A 19,817-nucleotide genomic window follows, 5' to 3' on the forward strand; every position below is an offset into this window, starting at 1 on the left:
CAGAATGATTTTGTTATTTGATAACACATAATAACTGTTGTATTGATGCCTGAAAAAATAATAGGTTTGCATTGGAGTTGAGAAGATGAAAATGATGTCAATTTCAGAGGAAATTAGGAATAAAAAAGCTAACAGCTTGATGGAAAGATTTTTCAATTAGACAATAAGAAATTTGAAAGGCAATTTTATCTAATTTCTTTGTGATCTTGTTCATTTAGACAATAATCTTTTCATTGCCACAATGACATCCCGGTTCCTAAAGCTGTAAATCAGGGGATTGAATAAAGGAGTTATAAAGATATAGAAAAGAGAAATAATTTTTTCTATTCCTTTTTTATAACTGGTCTTGGATTGTAAATATGAAATAATACCAGATCCATAAAACAACATCACAACCATGAGGTGGGAGGAGCAAGTAGAAAAGGCTTTGGATCTTCCTGTTACTGAAGGAAGCTTTTGGATGGTAATGAAGATTCTGATATAGGAGTAAAATATCAAGAGAAAAGGAATAAAACCAAATAAGACAATTACTGTGTGGAATATAACTTCATTCCAAAATGTGTCTTCACAGGCTAACTTCATTAATGGTGGCAGGTCACAGAAAATGTGATCGAGTATATTAGAATCACAGAAAGGTAACGAGAAAACTTGATATGTCTGGCCAATCATTATGGGAGCCCCAGAGATCCAGGAGGAAAGTACTAGTTGGACACATATCTTGTGATTCATAATAAGAGTATAATATAGTGGCTTACAAATGGCTACATAGCGGTCATATGCCATCATAGCCAGGAGAAAGCTCTCAGAGCCTGCCAGAATAAGAAAGAAGCAAAGTTGAACAGCACAGTCCAGCAAAGAAATATTTGTGTTCTTAGTCCAAAGATCTGAAAGCATTCTAGGAATAGTGACTGATGTGTAGCAGATTTCCAAGAAGGCAAAATTGCCTAGAAAAAAATACATGGGGGTTTGGAGTGTTGCATCAGATTTTATAATTACAATAATGAGGCCATTTCCTATCAGGATATTTATGTAAATGTATAAGAAAATACCAAAGAGAATACCTTGGAGATTCGGTAAGTCAGAGAAACCCAAAAGAATAAATTCCTTCACAAGACTAAGATTTGCTTCTGTCATTATTTCAATGGACTTCTTTTCTTGAATTACTGAATTCAGTAATGACAATTCATTTCCTCATATAAGGACTGTTTCCTGCTCTGTAAAAAGAGGATTTTCAGTTACATTTCTCATAAATTACATTTTTTTAATCCGATGGTTTATGTTTTAAAATCTAATTTATCTATATTCTATGCATACATATATGTGTGTATATTTGCATATGTGTATTTATATGTATGCATAATGTGTATTGTATTTGTGTCTCTTAGTAGATTATAAATTCATATGGGACTAGAATCTTGTGTTTTCTAACTTGTCTCCCTTGCATTGCTTCGTATAGCAGTAGAGTAATAGAAGTTTATTAATCATGAGTGAGGTGATGTCAGGATATTCAAAAGGAAGCATTATGCATACTTACTGTATATCCTACTAGCTAACTTCTAATATCATTATCATTCAAGAGTGGTTTTATTGTAACATAGCAAATATGTTTTAAGACCAAATAAGTCTCCTTTTAGTTAAAGGAAAAGGGAAATTAAGCATTTACTTACATTTATGGAAAACAGAATATTAAATACTTCATAAATACTGGCTTCTTTGATTCTTACAATGTCCCTGAGAGGTAAGTGTCACTATTATCTCAATTTTACAGTTGAGGAAACTAAGGCAAAAAAGCTTAAATGACTTTTTAAGGCTTACACATCTTTTGTCTGAGGCCATATTTATACCAAAGTCTTCCTGACTTTGAACTCAGCACTATACACTACCCAGTCTAATTGCCTAGATAGTGACAAATTACTCTCAATACTGTTCCAAATGGAACACAATATAAAGGTTGCTTATAGGATAGTACAGAAGCATTTAAAGTATCAGAGATAGCTATGTGGCACAGCAGATAAGATACCAGAATGACTCCTCTTCCTGAATTCAAATCTAGCCTTAGACACTTAAATTGTGATATTGGGCAATTTCCTTATTCATATTTGCCTCAGTTTTCTAATCTGTAAAGTTAGCTGTGGAAGAAAATGTCAAACAATTTTATTATCTTTGCCAAAAAAATCCCAAATGGAGTCACAAAAAAAGACTGATCAACAACACAATACAGATATCATATACTTTTTGGATTTCTTGTTCTATATAGTCATTGAATCAGCTCCAAATCCATCAATAATATTATACACACAAATACACACACAAGCAATCAAGGAGCATAAATATATAATAAATCTACAATTTTCCCCTAAACTCACACCTTAATACATGTTTTGAAAAAAAGGAAGTAATACCATTTCTAGATATTAACTGTTTACATTTTGCTAAAAACATTTTTTTTACCAAGTTATCAGAATTCCAAATTAAAATATTCTTCCCATAGTTCAGAGAATTAATTTTGCTTCCATTTAAAAATTCAAGTTAATATTTGTCCTTCACCAACCATGGTATGTCATTCTTATTTTCTCTGTAATTATAAGTAGCCCATCAGCAACCAAATATGGAAACAATTTTTCTAGGATCTCCAGGACATAGTTCATCTGATCCAAGTGACTTGAATTAAAGTAGAACCAAGTGATTTTCTTCTTATTTTAATAGGTATGGACATTTTATTTGTCAGAAATATTTTGTCTTTTACAATTTAAATATTATTGTTTTTGACAGGGAAAAAGAAGTAAAATGAAAATTAACTAAGGCTCCCAACTCTGCCATTTTATTAATCAATTATATATACATTCACATATACCTGAATTGAATATTGGCCTTTCTTTGATTTTTACTTTTGCCCAGAAAAGACGAAAATCAATCATTCAATTAATACATAAATAGGACAAATTAAAAAAAAAATGATTAGAGACCTTGAAAAGAATCAACAACATATGGTTTCATATCATCCCTCTTCTATTTACTTGATGACTCTGATTTGTTATTCTATTATGCTGTCTCTTCATTCAAAAAATAATATAATACTATCATCTCCCTTACCAAGTTTATTGGAATTAATAATTTTTTTTGGCAAAAAAAGACATATCAGTTGTTCAGATAATTCAAGTTGCCCATCATTACTACTTCATTCTTTCATCCATTACTTTTCACTTTGTTTTGCATTTTGGATTGCCTATTTATACAAACAGAGCAAAATCTTGCAGGAAAACAATCAGAAATTAAGATCTTAAACTGAAATTTATTATAAGAAGTCTTTTGCTTTAAATTCAAAGTTTTAAACCCATATAAAAGTTAAATAACTTGTGAGATATGAATGTAAGTACCATGCTTTGATATAAAAAATAATGTGAGAATTGAAAAGGGTAATGACAATTTGAGGAGACAGAAGAAATGTTAATTATGCATTACTAGTTATTGTTTGGATGACATTAGAATGCATTTGATGTTTCCATTTTCTTAGAGTGGTGAAGGGTAAATTGTGTATAAAAGGTTACTTTGTCAGACAACTTTTCTTAAGGTTTTTTTTTTGTTTGTTTGTTTTACTTTTCTATAGTAAGATTTGATTAAAACAGATTTATCAGGAAAGTTACTTTTGGAACTATCTATCATCTTTGAAAGATAGCTTTAAAAGTTAAAACCATAATTTTCACATAAAATAAATTTTATATATTATTTTCAAATATTGGTGGCTGTATATATTCAGGACGTGTGTGTGCGCGCATGTGCCACCTTCAATGGCAGACAAAATCAAAGAAGATAATTTATGTCCAGACACTTTTATGTCCCATTGGCTCTAATTTTCAAAGGAAAATATATTCATTGGGATTGAATTTTATCTAGAGACTGAGTCACCCAAAATGGATATGTTAGCTTATTTATTTATTTATTTATTTATTTGATATCTGAATAGAGATCATCCTTACTCTTAAATATTTCTAGAAAGAAAGCAGTATTTATTTCCCTTTTTTAGGCACTGGTTACTTTAAAGGATAAAATATTCCCGAGCTCATAATGTAGTTCAATTTAATTTTTAATTGATATTTTCCAAGTCATGAAAATAAAAATAATTTTAAAATTTTGTCCTTTTATCTTTGTACTAATTGTGGATGTCCTAATATAACCTATCTGATGATAATTTATGAGGTCTTATCTATATGAAAAGCAATAGAATAACCCTTTACTAGGAAATAGCTGTATGATTGGCAAGTAACTATCTCTATTATGTTTACATTTGAATTAAATATGATTGAAATCTAAAAATAACAAGTGTCATATGCCATCTTGATATTAAGATATCTCAAACATTTCTGTCAATGTAACCAATGTATTTACTGAATCTTGTTTCTTATGAAGAAGTATACATTTGAATTAAATATGATTAAATCTAAAAATAACAAGTGTCATATGCCATCTTGAGATTAAGATATCTCTTAAACATTTATGTCAATGGAACCAATGTATTTACTAAATCTTGTTTCCTGCGAAAAGTATTTGTATATAGAGGAAATTATGAAGTTAGAAATAGGGAACTTTGATCAACTAACTTAAGAGGTAACCTAGAATAACATTCATTTCATAAGTCAAGAAACTAAGACACAAGGAATTTAAGTGACTTGCTAAACTTCATATATGTAAGCTTTAGAGGAGAATTTGCAACCAGGTCTTATGATTCCAAAGTGAAATTTCTTTCCCTATACAATGCTTCCTCACAATCATCTAGAAAACAATCACCCCTAAATCCAGAGAAAATTAACCATTAAAAGTCCTCCCTTACCTTTCTTGAATGGAGGAAAATCAGATTCACATTCTTCTTTCTTAATGAAATCATTGTAAAAAAAGGAATTCTGTAATAATAGACATTAACATAATGGTTTTTAGGTAGCAGAATCCTGAATATAAATTAGATCATTATAATTCCGAAAACTCTATAAGTACTATATCAATTATCTTTTCCATCATTTTGACTTTGTTGCATCTAAAGCTCATGAATGCTAAAATATTTGTTCAACTTTACCATGATATTATATGCCATGAGTGAGATTGGATATAAAGTATTCTCTGTAATATGAGCTCTACTCTCTTCCCACTGTAAGTTGCAACTCTTTTGTTCTCAAGATCATAAACTTGGAGATGATTGGAATGGAACTTAGAGACCATTCACTCTAACTTCATCATTTCTTAGATGTATAATATACCAAGAAAATACCCATGGTAATTAAATGAAGTATACTAACCATGTAGATAGTAGAAATCAATCAAAATATTTTATACTATGTTCCATAACTCTTAAGTCCAGCATCTGATTTTCAAATTCAGCTTTCCATTCAGTGCTTCCAGGAACCATAACTGGATCATGTAAAGGAGATCAACATTCTTATAAAAAAAGTTCTAAGCTCAAAGCAACCTGCATTATTTAAATAGAAAGAAGTCCTATTCTACCCTCTTCCATAGGATCAGTCCTTTTCCCCAGGTCATTTGTTAATTGTTAATGAGCTATATGCTTTTTACTCTAAGTTCAGCGCACTTAGCACATAGTAATGAGGCAGCGTGTGATAGGGAGAAGAACTCTGCGTTTAATTACTTACAGCCTTATCTCTGCCATAGCATTTTAGTGATTGGTGAATTATTAAATTACATTTAAACATTTATTGTTTGATTGTTTTATTTATTTATTTTTTATTTTCTACAAACTATAGAGTGGAATTCCTGTATTCTCTGCATCATAGAGTTGTTGAGAATAAAGTATTCCTAATAATCTATCTAAAGTTTTGTATCTGTTATTTTCTAATGTTTGTAAAAATAATATTGAATGATTCTTTTCATTTTTAACAACCATATGTTTTAATACACTTCCTTTCCCTTTAAAAATTTATTATGTTAAGCATAGTTCTTTTATAGGATTTTTCAATGCATTTATAACAGTCCAAAAAAGGATCCTATGGTAAAATGATTTGTTCATTTTCTTCTATTTATTATTATTTTTTTAAAATTTTGTTTGACTGATTCTTGATTTCTCATTGAGTCACTCACTTCCATTTGTTCTGTTCTAATTTTTAGTGAATTATTTTCTTCACTTAGCTTTTTCTAATTACCTTTTGAAATTGGTCAATTGAACTTTTAAAGAAGTTAATTTGTTATTTGATTTTTTTTTCCTGTTTCACAAATTCTGTTTTTTTGAGGAGGTATTTTCTTTTTCCATTTCCATACCCTATACTGATGAGAGTTAGGGAAGGGGAACTCCTTTTGGGTCAGCGCAACGATAGTCGCATGATGGCACAGAGTCCCCTGAAAAGGGATTTTACAGGCCCAAAAACCTAGATTGATAAAAAGATTTATTGTAGGATTTGGAAGTAAAGTTAAAGGTAGAAAGACACCAGGGCCAAAGGTGTTCACAGGCGGGCAGGAAATCTTACATGGCTAGAAAGATACCATGTTTGGGGGGAAGGTCTCCTGCAAAGAGAGAACTCCATTTTGGCTCTTTTATACCTAAAGGGGCTTGTGGGTAATGCCCCAAATTGGCTCAGATCCAGTGGGGGCTGAGGAAAGCCTACTGACCAGGATTTGTAAATCAAAGGTCAGCCATGGGGGTTGGGAAAACCCAAGTTAGCTCAGATCCTGTGGGGGATGGGGAAAGCCCACTGACCAGGATTTGTAAATCAAAGGTTAATGGGGGGGGTTTCTTAAGATAAGGTCAAAATGGTTTCATGATTTAGACATGAAGGTTGATAGAATAAGCAGATTAGTAGAATAAGGGATAGTGTGACTCTCAGAAAGAAGGAAATTTATGGAAGAAGAATTTATGGTCAATTAAGAAATAGAGAACATTATAAAATTCAAAATGAACAATTTTGACTATATTAAAAAAGGTTTTGAACAAACAAAACTAATGTAGTCAAGATTAGAAGAAAAGCTGAAAAAGAGGGTGGCAGATACACATCCAAGATTCATGATAAAGGGTTCATTTCTTTTTTTTGCATATTTATTTATTGCATATTTATTAAGTTCAGAAAAATATAAATGTACCAAAGTAATATGCTTTTAAAGGAAACTTTCATTTTAGAAATGAAAATATTTAATCCCTATTTGAGCAGTTTTGCAAATACACAGATGCATAGAATCTTTTTTTTTTATATATATAGCTTTTTATTTACAAGATATATGCATGGATTATTTTTCACCATTGACAATCACAAAACCTTTTGTTCCAATTTTTCCCCTCTTTTCCCCCACCCCTCTCCCTGATGGCAGGTAGACCAATATATGTTAAATATGTTAAAGTACATATTAAATACAATATATGTATACATATCCATACGGTTATTTTGTTGCACAAGAAGAATCAGACTTTGAAATAGTGTATAAGTAACCTGTGAAGGAAATCAAAATTGCAAGCAGACAAAAACGGAGGGATTGGAAATTCTATGTAGTAGTTCACAACCATTTCCCAGAGTTCTTTTGCTGGGTATAGCTTATTCTATTCATTATTGAATAAATGGAACTGATTTGGTTCATCTTGCATTCCAATTTTTCCCCTCTTCCCCCTCCACCAGATGGCAGGTTGACCAATACATGTTAAATATGTCAAAGTATAAATTAAATACAATATTATATACATGTCCAAACAGTTGTTTTGCTGTACAAAAATAATCAGACTTTGAAACATTGTACAATTAGCCTGTGAAGGAAATCAGAAATGCAGGCAGACAAAAATAGAGGGATTGGGAATACTATGGAGTGGTTCATAGTCATCTCCCAGAGTTTTTTTTTTTTTTTTTTTTTTTTTTTTTTTTTTTTTTACTGGGTGTAGCTGGTTCAGTTCATTACTGCTCTATTAGAACTGATTTGGTTCATCTCATTGTTGAATATAGCCACATCCATCAGAATTGATCATCAGATTGTATTGTTGTTGAAGTATACAACAATCTCCTGGTCCTGCTCATTTCATTTAGCATCAGTTCATGTAAGTCTCTCCAGGCCTTTCTGAAATCATCCTGTTGGTCATTTCTTACAGAACAATAATATGCCATAATATTCATATACCACAATTTATTCAGCCATTCTCCAATTGATGGGCATCCACTTAATTTCCAGTTTCTGGCCACTACAAAGAGTCCTGCCACAAACATTCTTGCACATACAGGTCCCTTTCCCTTCTTTAAGATCTCTTTGGGATATACGAAGGGCTTGATTTCTTATAAATTAGAGTCAATTCTCTATATATTTTGGAAATGAGGCCTTTGTCAGAACCTTTGACTGTAAAAATGTTTTCCCAGTTTATTGTCCCCCTTCTAATCTTGTCTGCATTAATTTTGTTTGTACAAAAGCTTTTCAGTTTGATATAATCAAAAATTTATATTTTGTGATCAATGATGATCTCTAGGTTTTTTTTTTGTCACAAATTCCATCCTCCTCCATAGGTCTGAGAGGTAAACTATCCTGTTCTTCTAATTTACTTATAATTTCATTCTTTATGACTAGATCATGAATCCTTTTAGACCTTATCTTGGTGTATGGTGTTAAGCGTGGGTCAATGAAAAGCTTCATTTCTAAAACCTATAGAGGATTGACTCAACTTTGTAATTGACTCAAATTTTAAATTTATAAGAATACAAGCTATTCTCCAATTGATAAATGGTCAAGGAATATGAACAAATTTGCGATGAAGAAATTAAAGTCATTTCTACTCATATGAAAAGTGCTCTAAATCACTATTGATTAGAAAAAAGCAAAGCAAGACAATTCCTAGGTACCACTACCCAATTCTTATATTGGTTATATTGGTTACAATGACATGAAAAAGATAAGAGAAATGTTAGAGGGGATGTGGGAAAACTGGTACTTAATACATCATTGGTGGAGTTGTTAACTTATCCAACCAATTCCAAAGGAAAAATGTTATCCACTTCCCAAGAAAGAACTAATGGAATTTGAATAAATATGGACAGATATTATTTTATTCATCTGTATTGTTGAGGTAAAAATAAAATGCTTAAAATATGATATAATATATGTACCTATATACCCATATAGATATATCTCTCATTCACTCTAGTCAAATAATTTCACATGTATGTGGTGTATGTCTATGTTTATATATAATAGGTTCCTTTATTTGTGGCAAAAAAAAAAAAAAAAAAAAAAAAAACAAAACTGAAACCTTAGGTAATGACTGTCACTTAGGAAATGTCTTAAGAAAATATTGCTATCCTAATGCAAAGGGAAACTATTATACTATAATAAATGAAAGAAAACAATAACTAATTTTTGGATGATTTGCTAGAAGTGATGAAATGTTAAATAAACAGAACAAAGAGAACAATTTGCTCATTTATTTCAAAGTAGCATTTAATTTTTTTGAAATACATTTAAAAGGAAGCTAGATGGCACAGTTGATAGAGCACTAGACCTGAAGGTCCTGACTAAGCATGTTTCATACTTTATGAGAGAGAGAGAGAGAGAGAGAGAGAGAGAGAGAGAGAGAGAGAGAGAGAGAGAGAGAGAGACTATTTTGTTAACACTTGCTTCATTTCAGCTGAAAAACAAAGGTGACTAGATTAGTCCTTACCAAATCCTCCGTTTTCCTCTCTTTTTTGAAACTTACCCTTACTCTGCATTGAATACCAATGTCCAGATCTGCTCACTGGAGGATTTTGATACCAGCCCAAGTCTTGATCATGGATGAGAAGTGAAGGGGCAGAACTCATAAAGGTGGTCAAAACAGGAGTCTGTTTATTCAAGATTCTTTCAGCCTTTTATATGTTAATATTCTTACATAATTATAGCACACTGCACCAGTGATAAGTATATACTATGCATACAGGAGCACATAAACAATTTGCTATTTATGAAGATGGTTCCTTGCCACTTAGCATAACTACTTTAATTACAACACAGGTTGTCATATTCTTTGATTTCTCAGGAAGATCAAGAGGCCAAACCAGACACATCAGCAGGTTCCGTTGCTGGGCTGGAGGGTCATATATCTCATCTAGAGTTCCTCCACTATCTGTGACTCTCTATATAATCTTGTCTATTTTGGTTTGTACAAAACCTTTTTAATTTAATATAGTCTAAGTGATCAATTCTGCATTTCATACTGTACTAAAGCTCTTCTTTGGCCATAAATTCCTTTCTTGTCCACGGATCTGAGAGTTAGACTGTCCTTTATTCTTCTAACTTGCCTATAGTATTACTCTTTATATCTAAATCATGAATTAATTTTGACCTTGTTTTGGTACAGAGTATTAGGTGTTAGTCAATGCCTTGTTTCTGCTATATTATTTTCAAATTGCCAAAATAATTTTTATCAATTAGTGAGTTCTTAGTCCAGAAGCTGGGGTCTTTTGTTTTATCAAACACTAGACTACTCATCATCATTGAATATTTTTGTCTTGTGGACCTAACCTATTCCATTGATTTACAATTGTATTTCTTAGCCATGGCCAAATAGTTTTGATAACCACTATTTTTTTTTTTTTTGATATAGTTTCAGATCTGGTAAAAGTAAGCCACCTTCTTTAGCATTTTTTTCATTAATTCCTTTGAAAGTCTTGACCTTTTTTTCTTTCAGAAGTAATTTTTTGCTGGAACTCTATCTTCCCAGAAATCAACCAGAGTCAGGATCACTAAACGTCTTTATTCTTGATCTTTTACCGTCACCCTCCAATGCCAGGTCAGGAGTGTGAGTGAGAGTGAGTTCCACGACCCAAGTTTCTCCTCCTCCTTCTACTCCTCCCACACAAGTCACTTCCCCCTCTTTGTCCCACCAATCAAGTCAGCACAGAACAGCTGAGTAGGGTCAACCTTCCAACAAGTTAATAGGGAACTGTCCAATTGGCAATTAGTCTCACGTGCTTCATTATCCAAGTGCATAGCTCAGTTCTAGCCCTTTACAATTTTTCCCCCCTGAGGCAATTGGGGTTAAATGACTTGCTCAGCATCACACAGCTAAGAAGTGTTAAGTGTCTGAGGTCAGGTTTGAACTCAGGCTCTCCTGATTTCAGAGTTGGTGCTCTATCCACTGTGCCAGCTGGCTGTCCCCAGATGTATTTTGTTATTATTTCCTCTGTAAAATAGTAGTACTCTTGCCTTGAAGATGGAAACACATGGATTATATTATCACATTCTGGTGAATTTAGAAGTGTGTGAAAAATCACACTCAAAGTATAGTTAGTGATAATTGAAGATTAAACTGATACCAGATATCAAGCAGAAATCTATGCTTGACATTCTTCTTGTTAACATTTTTATCAGTTATTTGAATAAATGCATAGTTGATATGCTCAAAAATTTTGCAAATTATATAAAAATAGGATGGGAATGTGACAGAAAATAAAGGCAACAAGTTGCCAAGGAAACTTGCCAGACAAGAAAGTTGGGTTACAAAAATATCACAATAATTAAATTTATTTTGAAGTAATATAAACTTTTATATTTGAATAGAAAAAAAATAACTTTCAAATAATAGGTCAAATAACAGGAGTTGTCCTCTTTCCCAATTCAATGATCTTGCTTTTTTGCTGAAATTATCACTCATTTACCTTGAATATATCACAGTACTTCATAGCTAATTACATGTTCTGTACATTAATTTTTAAGTTTTTGAGGACATTTAAAAATTATTATTATCAAAGTGTGTAGCACATGGTAAAGTACTTAATAACTGTTGACTTGGTCTGGTTTATTTTACACATACTCTATGATCTTATAGAACTTATTTTTAGTATGTCAATAATCATATTAGATTTTTTTCCCTTCAAATTTCACAAAATAAATTAGACAAAACAAGGTAGGTTGTTATCGATTTTTTTCTGAGTCAGGAGATTTGAACTCATCAAAGTAGCTAAAAACTTCATTTTTTCCCTATTCTTTAATTTTGGTTATCATATCATTACCTGAATCTATTCCTCGTTTTACTGTTCAAGTATATTTCCTTTGACAGAAAAAAATAGAAAATGACAGAAAATGAGCAGCTTTTCCTTCTCATCAGTACATTTTCAGCATCCCATTCTCTGCTTATGATAAATTATACATTTACTACTCTTTTTGTTGTACCAAGTTTAACTTAATACCATCAGAGTGAAAGTAGCAAAGAGCTAAATTCAAATCCCATCTTCAACACAAAATTAGCTGAACAATCTTGTAGAAAAAGTCCCAGCCTCTCTTACCTTCTGTTTTCTTATTTATAAAATGTCAATAGTAATAGGATTTAACTCAGGGTTGTAGTGATGATCAAATGACAAAATGTAATTAAAAAAAAAAAAAACATCGTAAACCATAAAAACATGCATTAAAGTAAATGCATAACCATCATCTTTTTTATTATTGACACCACCACCATCATCAACATCATTGCCATTATTATTAATATTGGCCTTAATTTTTTATGCCTACATTAGCTAATATTTTTTTTAAGATTTAATAGTATTTACATTATTCCTATGTGATCATATCATCTTTTCTTTACATTACATTAAGTTGAGATAAAATGCATGATTTTAATAATTTTTGATCTTTATACTCCTTTATTATAATTTATATCACATATTATTCTGTATAATTATTAGTCATGGTCTTCAATATAAATAAAAGTAAAGCAACTCCTTGGATTTGGAGTTGTTTCATGTTTTCAAGGTGTTAAAATAAATAGGGTCTTATATGAGATTGCCATTTTTCCGATTAGACCCAAATGATTTCTAAATTATAATCATCCTTCTTATCTTCAACATAGAGAAGATCTAATTCAGTTCCAATTGATCAATGATGAACAGAATCAGCTACACCCAGAAAAGGAAAACTGGGAAATGAGTGTAAACTGTATGCATTTTTGTTTTTATTCCCAGGTTATTTTTACCTTCTAAATCCAATTCTCCCTGTGCAACAAGAGAACAGTTCAGTTCTGCACACACATATTGTATCTAGGATATACTATAACATATTTAGCATGTACAAAAATGCTTGCCATCTAGGGGAGGGGTGGAGGGAGGGAAGGGAAAAGTCGAAACAGAGGTGAGTGCAAGGGATAATGTTATTAAAAATTACCCAGGCATATGTTCTGTCAATAAAAAGTTATAATACAAATTTATAATCTTAAGATGCATTGTGGGAAATTTCAACTTTCTTAGCTGAATTTTAATCTTTTTTTTTTTTTTTTTTTTTTATTATTATTATTTTTTTATTATATATATATATATATATATATATTTTATAATATTATCCCTTGTATTCATTTTTCCAATTTACCCCTCCTCCCTCTATTCCCTCCCCCCGACGACAGGCAATACCATACATTTTACATGTGTTACAATATAGTCTAGGTACAATACATGTGTGCGAATATCACTTTCTTGTTGCACAATAAACATTAGAATCCGAAGGTACATGCAACCTGGGCAGACAGATATTAGTGCTAACAATTTTCATTCCCCTCCCAGTGTTTCTTCTCTGGGTGCAGCTACCTCTGTCCATCATTGATCAACTGGAAGTGAGTTGGATCTTCTTTATGTTGAAGATTTCCACTTCCATCAGAATACATCCTCATACAGTATTGTTGTTGAAGTGTACAGTGATCTTCTGGTTCTGCTCATTTCACTCAGCATCAGTTGATTTAAGTCTCTCCAGGCCTCTCTATATTCCTCCTGCTGGTCATTTCTTACCGAGCAATAATATTCCATAACCTTCATATACCACAATTTACCCAACCATTCTCCAACTGATGGACATCCATTCATCCTCCAGTTTCTAGCTACAACAAAAAGAGCTGCCACAAACATTTTGGCACATATATGTCTCTTTCCGCTCTTTAGTATTTCTTTGGGATATAATCCCAGTAGTAGCGCTGCTGGGTCAAAGGGTATGCACAGTTTGATAACTTTTTGGGCATAATTCCAGATTGCTCTCCAGAATGGCTGGATTCTTTCACAACTCCACCAGCAATGTATTAGTGTCCCAGTTTTCCCACATCCCCTCCAACATTTGTCATTATTTGTTCCTGTCATCTTAGCCAATCTGACAGGTGTGTAGTGGTATCTCAGAGTGGTCTTAATTTGCATTTCTCTGATCAGTAGTGATTTGGAACACTCTTTCATGTGAGTGGATATAGTTTCAATTTCTTCCTCTGAGAATTGTCTGTTCATATCCTTTGACCATTTATCAATTGGAGAATGGTTCGGTTTCTTATAAATTTGGGTCAGTTCTCTATATATTTTGGAAATGAGACCTTTGTCAGAACCTTTGTTTTTAAAAATATTTTCCCAATTTGTTACTTCCCTTCTAATCTTGTTTGCATTAGTATTATTTGTACAGAAACTTTTTAGCTTGATGTAATCAAAATCTTCTATTTTGTGATCAATAATGATCTCTAGTTCTCCTCTGGTCATAAATTCCTTCCTCCTCCACAAGTCTGAGAGGTAGATTATCCTCTGTTCCTCTAATCTATTTATTATCTCCCTCTTTATGCCTAAATCATGGACCCATTTTGATCTTATCTTGGTATATGGTGTTAAGTGTGGATCCATATCTAATTTCTGCCATACTAATTTCCAGTTTTCCCAACAGTTTTTTCCGAATAATGAATTTTTATCCCTAATGTTGGAATCTTTGGGTTTGTCAAAGATTAGATTGCTATAGATGTATCCTTTTTTGTCCTTTGTATCTAATCTGTTCCACTGATCTACCGGTCTATTTCGTAGCCAATACCAAATGGTTTTGGTGACTGCTGCTATATAATATAGCTTTAGATCAGGTACACTTAGACCACCTTCCTCTGAGTTTTTTTTCATTAGTTCCCTTGCAATTCTTGACCTTTTATTCTTCCATATGAATTTTGTTGTTATTTTTTCTAGGTCATTAAAATAGTTTCTTGGGAGTCTGATTGGTATAGCACTAAATAAATAGATTAGTTTGGGGAGTATTGTCATCTTTATTATATTCGCTCGGCCTATCCAAGAGCACTGAATGTCTTTCCAATTATTTAAATCTGACTTTATTTTTGTGGCAAGTGTTTTGTAATTTTTCTCATATAATTCCTGACTTTTCTTTGGTAGATGGATTCCCAAATATTTTATACTCTCAACATTTGTTTGGAATGGAATTTCTCTTTGTATCTCTTGCTGTTGCATTTTGTTAGTGATATATAAAAATGCCGAGGATTTATGTGGATTTATTTTGTATCCTGCCACTTTGCTGAAATTTTGAATTATTTCTAGTAGCTTTTTAGCAGAGTCTTTGGGGTTCTCTAAGTATACCATCATGTCATCTGCAAAAAGTGATAGTTTGATTTCCTCATTTCCTACTCTAATTCCTTGAATCTCTTTCTCGGCTCTTATTGCCGAGGCTAGCGTTTCTAGTACTATATTGAATAGTAATGGTGATAGTGGGCAACCTTGTTTCACTCCTGATCTTACTGGGAAAGGTTGCAGTTTATTTCTATTGCATATTATGCTTACTGACGGTCTTAAATATATACTCCTGATTATTCTAAGGAATAATCCATTTATTCCTATACTCTCAAGAGTTTTTAGTAGGAATGGATGTTGGATTTTGTCAAATGCTTTTTCTGCATCTATTGAGATGATCATATGGTTCTTATTAATTTGATTATTAATATGGTCAATTATATTAATAGTTTTCCTAATATTAAACCAGCCCTGCATTCCTGGAATAAATCCTACTTGATCATAGTGTATTATCTTGGAGATGATTTTCTGAAGTCTTTTTGCTAATATCTTATTTAAGATTTTAGCATCAATATTCATTAAGGAGATTGGTCTATAATTTTCTTTCTCAGTTTTCGATCTACCAGGTTTAGGTATCAGTACCATGTCTGTGTCATAAAAGGAGTTTGGTAGGATTCCTTCATCCCCTATTTTTTCAAATAATTTATATAACATTGGGGCTAATTGTTCTTTAAATGTTTGGTAGAATTCACATGTGAATCCATCTGGCCCTGGGGATTTTTTCCTGGGGAGTTGATTAATAGCTTGTTCTATTTCTTTTTCTGAAATGGGACTATTTAAGCAATTTATCTCCTCCTCTGTTAATCTAGGGAGCCTATATTTTTGGAGAAAGTCATCCATTTCACTTAAGTTATCAAATTTATTGGCATAAAGTTGGGCAAAGTAACTCCTTATTATTTCTCTAATTTCCTCTTCATTGGTGGAAAGATCCCCCTTTTCATTTGTAAGACTATCAATTTGATTTTCCTCTTTCTTTTTTTTGATCAAATTTACCAAAGGTTTATCTATTTTATTGGCTTTTTCATAAAACCAACTCTTGGTTTTATTTATTAATTCAATAGTTTTTTTACTTTCAATTTTATTGATTTCTCCTTTTAATTTTTGTATTTCGAGTTTAATTTTTGGTTGGGGGTTTATAATTTGGTCTTTTTCTAGCCTTTTAAGTTGTAAGCCCAATTCGTTAATCTTCTCTTTCTCAATTTTCTTCAAATAAGCCTCTAAAGATATAAAATTTCCCCTTATTACTGCTTTAGCTGCATCCCAAAGATTTTGATATGATGTCTCATCATTATCATTATCTTGGGTGAAATTGTTAATTGTTTCTATAATTTGCTCTTTCACCCAGTCATTCTTTAAGATGAGATTATTCAATTTCCAATTACTTTTTGGTCTATTTACCCCTAACTTTTTACTGAATGTAGCTTTTATTGCATTGTGATCTGAGAAGAAGGCATTTATTATTTCTGCCTTCCTACATTTAATTTTGAGATCTTTATGTCCTAATATATGGTCAATTTTTGTATAGGATCCATGAACTGCTGAGAAGAAAGTATATTCCTTCCTATTGCCATTCAGTTTTCTCCAAAGGTCTATCATACCTAGTTTTTCTAATGTTCTATTTACTTTTTTAATTTCTTTCTTGTTTGTTTTGTGGTTTGATTTGTCTAAATCTGAGAGTGCAAGGTTGAGATCTCCCACTATTATAGTTTTACTGTCTATTTCTTCTTGCAGTTCTCTTAACTTTTCCTTTAGAAAGTTAGATGCTATACCACTTGGTGCATATATGTTTAGTATTGATATGGCTTCATTATTTATGCTACCTTTCAGCAGGATATAGTTTCCTTCCTTATCTTTTTTAACGAGATCTACTTCTGCTTTTGCTTGATCTGAGATAAGGATAGCTACCCCTGCTTTTTTGGCTTTACCTGAAGCATAATAAGCTCTGTTCCAACCTTTTACCTTTACTCTGTATGTATCTCCCTGCTTTAAGTGTGTTTCCTGTAGACAACATATTGTAGGGTTCTGCTTTTTGATCCAATCTGCTATCCGTCTCCGTTTGATGGGATCGTTCATCCCATTTACATTTACAGTTAAAATTACTAATTCTGTATTTCCTGCCATCGTATTATCCCCAGATTATACTTTTTTCCCTTGACCCCCCTGATCCCCCTCCCCGATATTTAATTTACAGACCCCCCTTGTGACGCGCAACCCTCCCTCTTTTTTTTTTTTTTTTTTAGGATCCCTCCCCCCTCCCTCCAAGTCCCTTCACTTATTCTCCTTTTTCTTTCCCCTTTTCCTCTCCCCCCTTTTAATGAGGTGAGAGAAAATTCTCTGAAAAACAAATATGTTAATTATTTACTCTTTGAGCCTCTTCTGATGAGAGTAAGATTCACACAATGATTCTCCCCCTCACTAAGTTCCCTCAGATATGGTGTAATTTCTATGTCTCTTCCTGGGATGTAGTTTCCCTCTTTTTATCACTCCTTCCCCTTTTTCTGAACCGACCTCCTTCCCTTTACCACACCCCCCTTTTTTTCTTTTATATCAGTAAAATCAAATTATCCTTGAGTATTTTTTATATACCCACAACAAAGTTACAGTTCTCAAGGGTTCTGTGTACCTTTTTCTGTTTCTCTTCAGTCTTGTGGATGTAGATCAAATTTTTTGTTTAAGTCTGGTTTTTTTCTTAGAAACATATAGAATTCCTCTGTTTCATTGAATGACCATCTTCTTCCATGGAAAAAGATGCTAAACTTAGCTGGGTAGTTCATTCTTGGTTGCAGTCCTTGATCTTTTGCCTTTCGGAATATCAGGTTCCAGGCCCTTCTATCTTTTAATGTGGAGGCAGCCAGATCTTGGGTGACCCTTATTGTGGCACCTTGGTATTTAAATTGTTTTTTTCTAGCTGCTTGCAGGATTTTCTCCTTTGTGTGGTAATTCTGCAGCTTAGCCACAATATTCCGTGGTGTTCTTTTTTTAGGGTCTATTTCAGAAGGAGTTCGATGAATTCTTTCCACATCTACTTTCCCTTCTGTTTCTATTATCTCTGGACAGTTCTCTTTGATAATTTCCTGTAAAATAGAATCTAGGCTCTTTTTTTGGTCATAGTTTTCTGGAAGTCCAATAATCCGCAGATTATCTCTCCTAGATCTATTTTCCAGGTCTATAGATTTTCCCAGTAAGTATTTGACGTTGTTCTCCAGCTTCTCATTTTTTTTGTTTTGTTTGACTGATTCTTGGGTTCTCTGTGAATCATTCATTTCTATTTGTTCCATCCTGACTTTTAAGGAGTTATTTTCTTCTTTCACAGTTTTTAGTTCTTTTTGTAAATGCCCAATTTCGTTTTTAAATGAATTATTTTGCTCTATTGAGTTTTTTTCCATTTCCCTAATTTTTTTTTTTTGAGAATTATTTTCTTTTTCCAATTCAGAAATTCTATTTTCTTGAGACTTTTTTATCTTTTCCAATTCAGATATCCTACTTTCCTGTGTTTTTTTAACCTTTTCTAATTCACTAATTTTGTTTCCCTGCATCTCCTGTGAATTCTTTATTTTTTCCAACTCCAATTTCAGGACATTGTTATTCTCTATCATAACTTCCCTTTCCTTGCCCCATTTTTCTTCGATCTCCCTCAATTTCTTAAGAGCTTCTTCTAGGAGAGAGTTATGTGATGGGGGGCAGGAATCGTTCCCCTTTAGGTTGTTATCTGATTCTCTGCTGTCAACTTCCTCGGGGTTGGACACCCGCTCTTTCTCTGTATAGAAGGAATCTATGGTTTTTCTAGCTTTTTTGCTCATACTTAAAAAAAATCTTTTGGGGTCTGTCTCTGGGGTAGGAAATTATTTACTTCTTTACCAGCTTCCTCCCAGACGGGATGGATGCAGTGGCTCCTGAGCCTGAGCTAAGAGAGAGCTCTGGGAGAGAGTTCCCCACCCTCTCCCTGGGAGTGCCTCAGAGGTGATTAGCACTGCTCTGCTTCGAGGGCGTAGAATAGTGAAGACTGCAGGAAGCCCAGGCTATGTGTCCGGGTGGGGAGTGGGTGTCTGCAGCAGGTGACGTAAGAAGCCCCTGCGCTCAAACTGGAAGTGTCTGCCAGAAACCGCGGTCCCTAGTTCAAAGGTTCCGCTTCTCTGGGACTTCCTGGAGCTGAGTTCCACTCCCTCCAGCTAAGCTAGGCAGTGTGTGTTGCCTTGGGCCGTATCCACCCACTTGTCAGTCTCTTAACTATTCTCAGGAGGTAGCTGAGGCCACACCCCCTGGTGCCTGATCTGTGCCTGAGTCACCCCCAGGGTCAGGGGGGAAAATCTAATCTGAGTTTTAAAATATTTTGGCTTTCTCTTCTGAACTGCTAAATAATTAGCAGAGAAGAGCTAACAGCCTGTGCCAGATTCCTTTACCTCAGTGGCTTCTCTGATCCCAGAGCCCCTCCCAGCGCAATGGGCGCAGTGTGCCCCTACCCCACCGTCTGTGCTGGTCTTTCTTATTCCTCCCCTGAGAACTGACCTTTCCTGTTGAAACTCCAGA

At 33.2% G+C, this 19,817-nt stretch overlaps 1 protein-coding gene across 1 annotated transcript; it reads right to left on the reverse strand.

Moving 5' to 3' along the window:
* Positions 1 to 210: 210 nt before the first annotated feature.
* LOC141545993 (olfactory receptor 10AG1-like) lies at positions 211 to 1,134 on the reverse strand. The gene has a single exon (XM_074273457.1). It carries the CDS (start codon positions 1,132 to 1,134, stop codon positions 211 to 213), a length of 924 nt encoding a protein of 307 aa, XP_074129558.1.
* Positions 1,135 to 19,817: the final 18,683 nt, after the last annotated feature.

Source organism: Sminthopsis crassicaudata, chromosome 6, assembly GCF_048593235.1.
Source record: "Sminthopsis crassicaudata isolate SCR6 chromosome 6, ASM4859323v1, whole genome shotgun sequence".
NCBI lineage: Eukaryota > Metazoa > Chordata > Mammalia > Dasyuromorphia > Dasyuridae > Sminthopsis > Sminthopsis crassicaudata.

Coding starts and splice junctions, on each gene's coding strand:
- LOC141545993 (XM_074273457.1), bottom strand. CDS start 1,134: ATGACAGAAGCAAATCTTAGTCTTGTGAAGGAATTTATTCTTTTGGGT.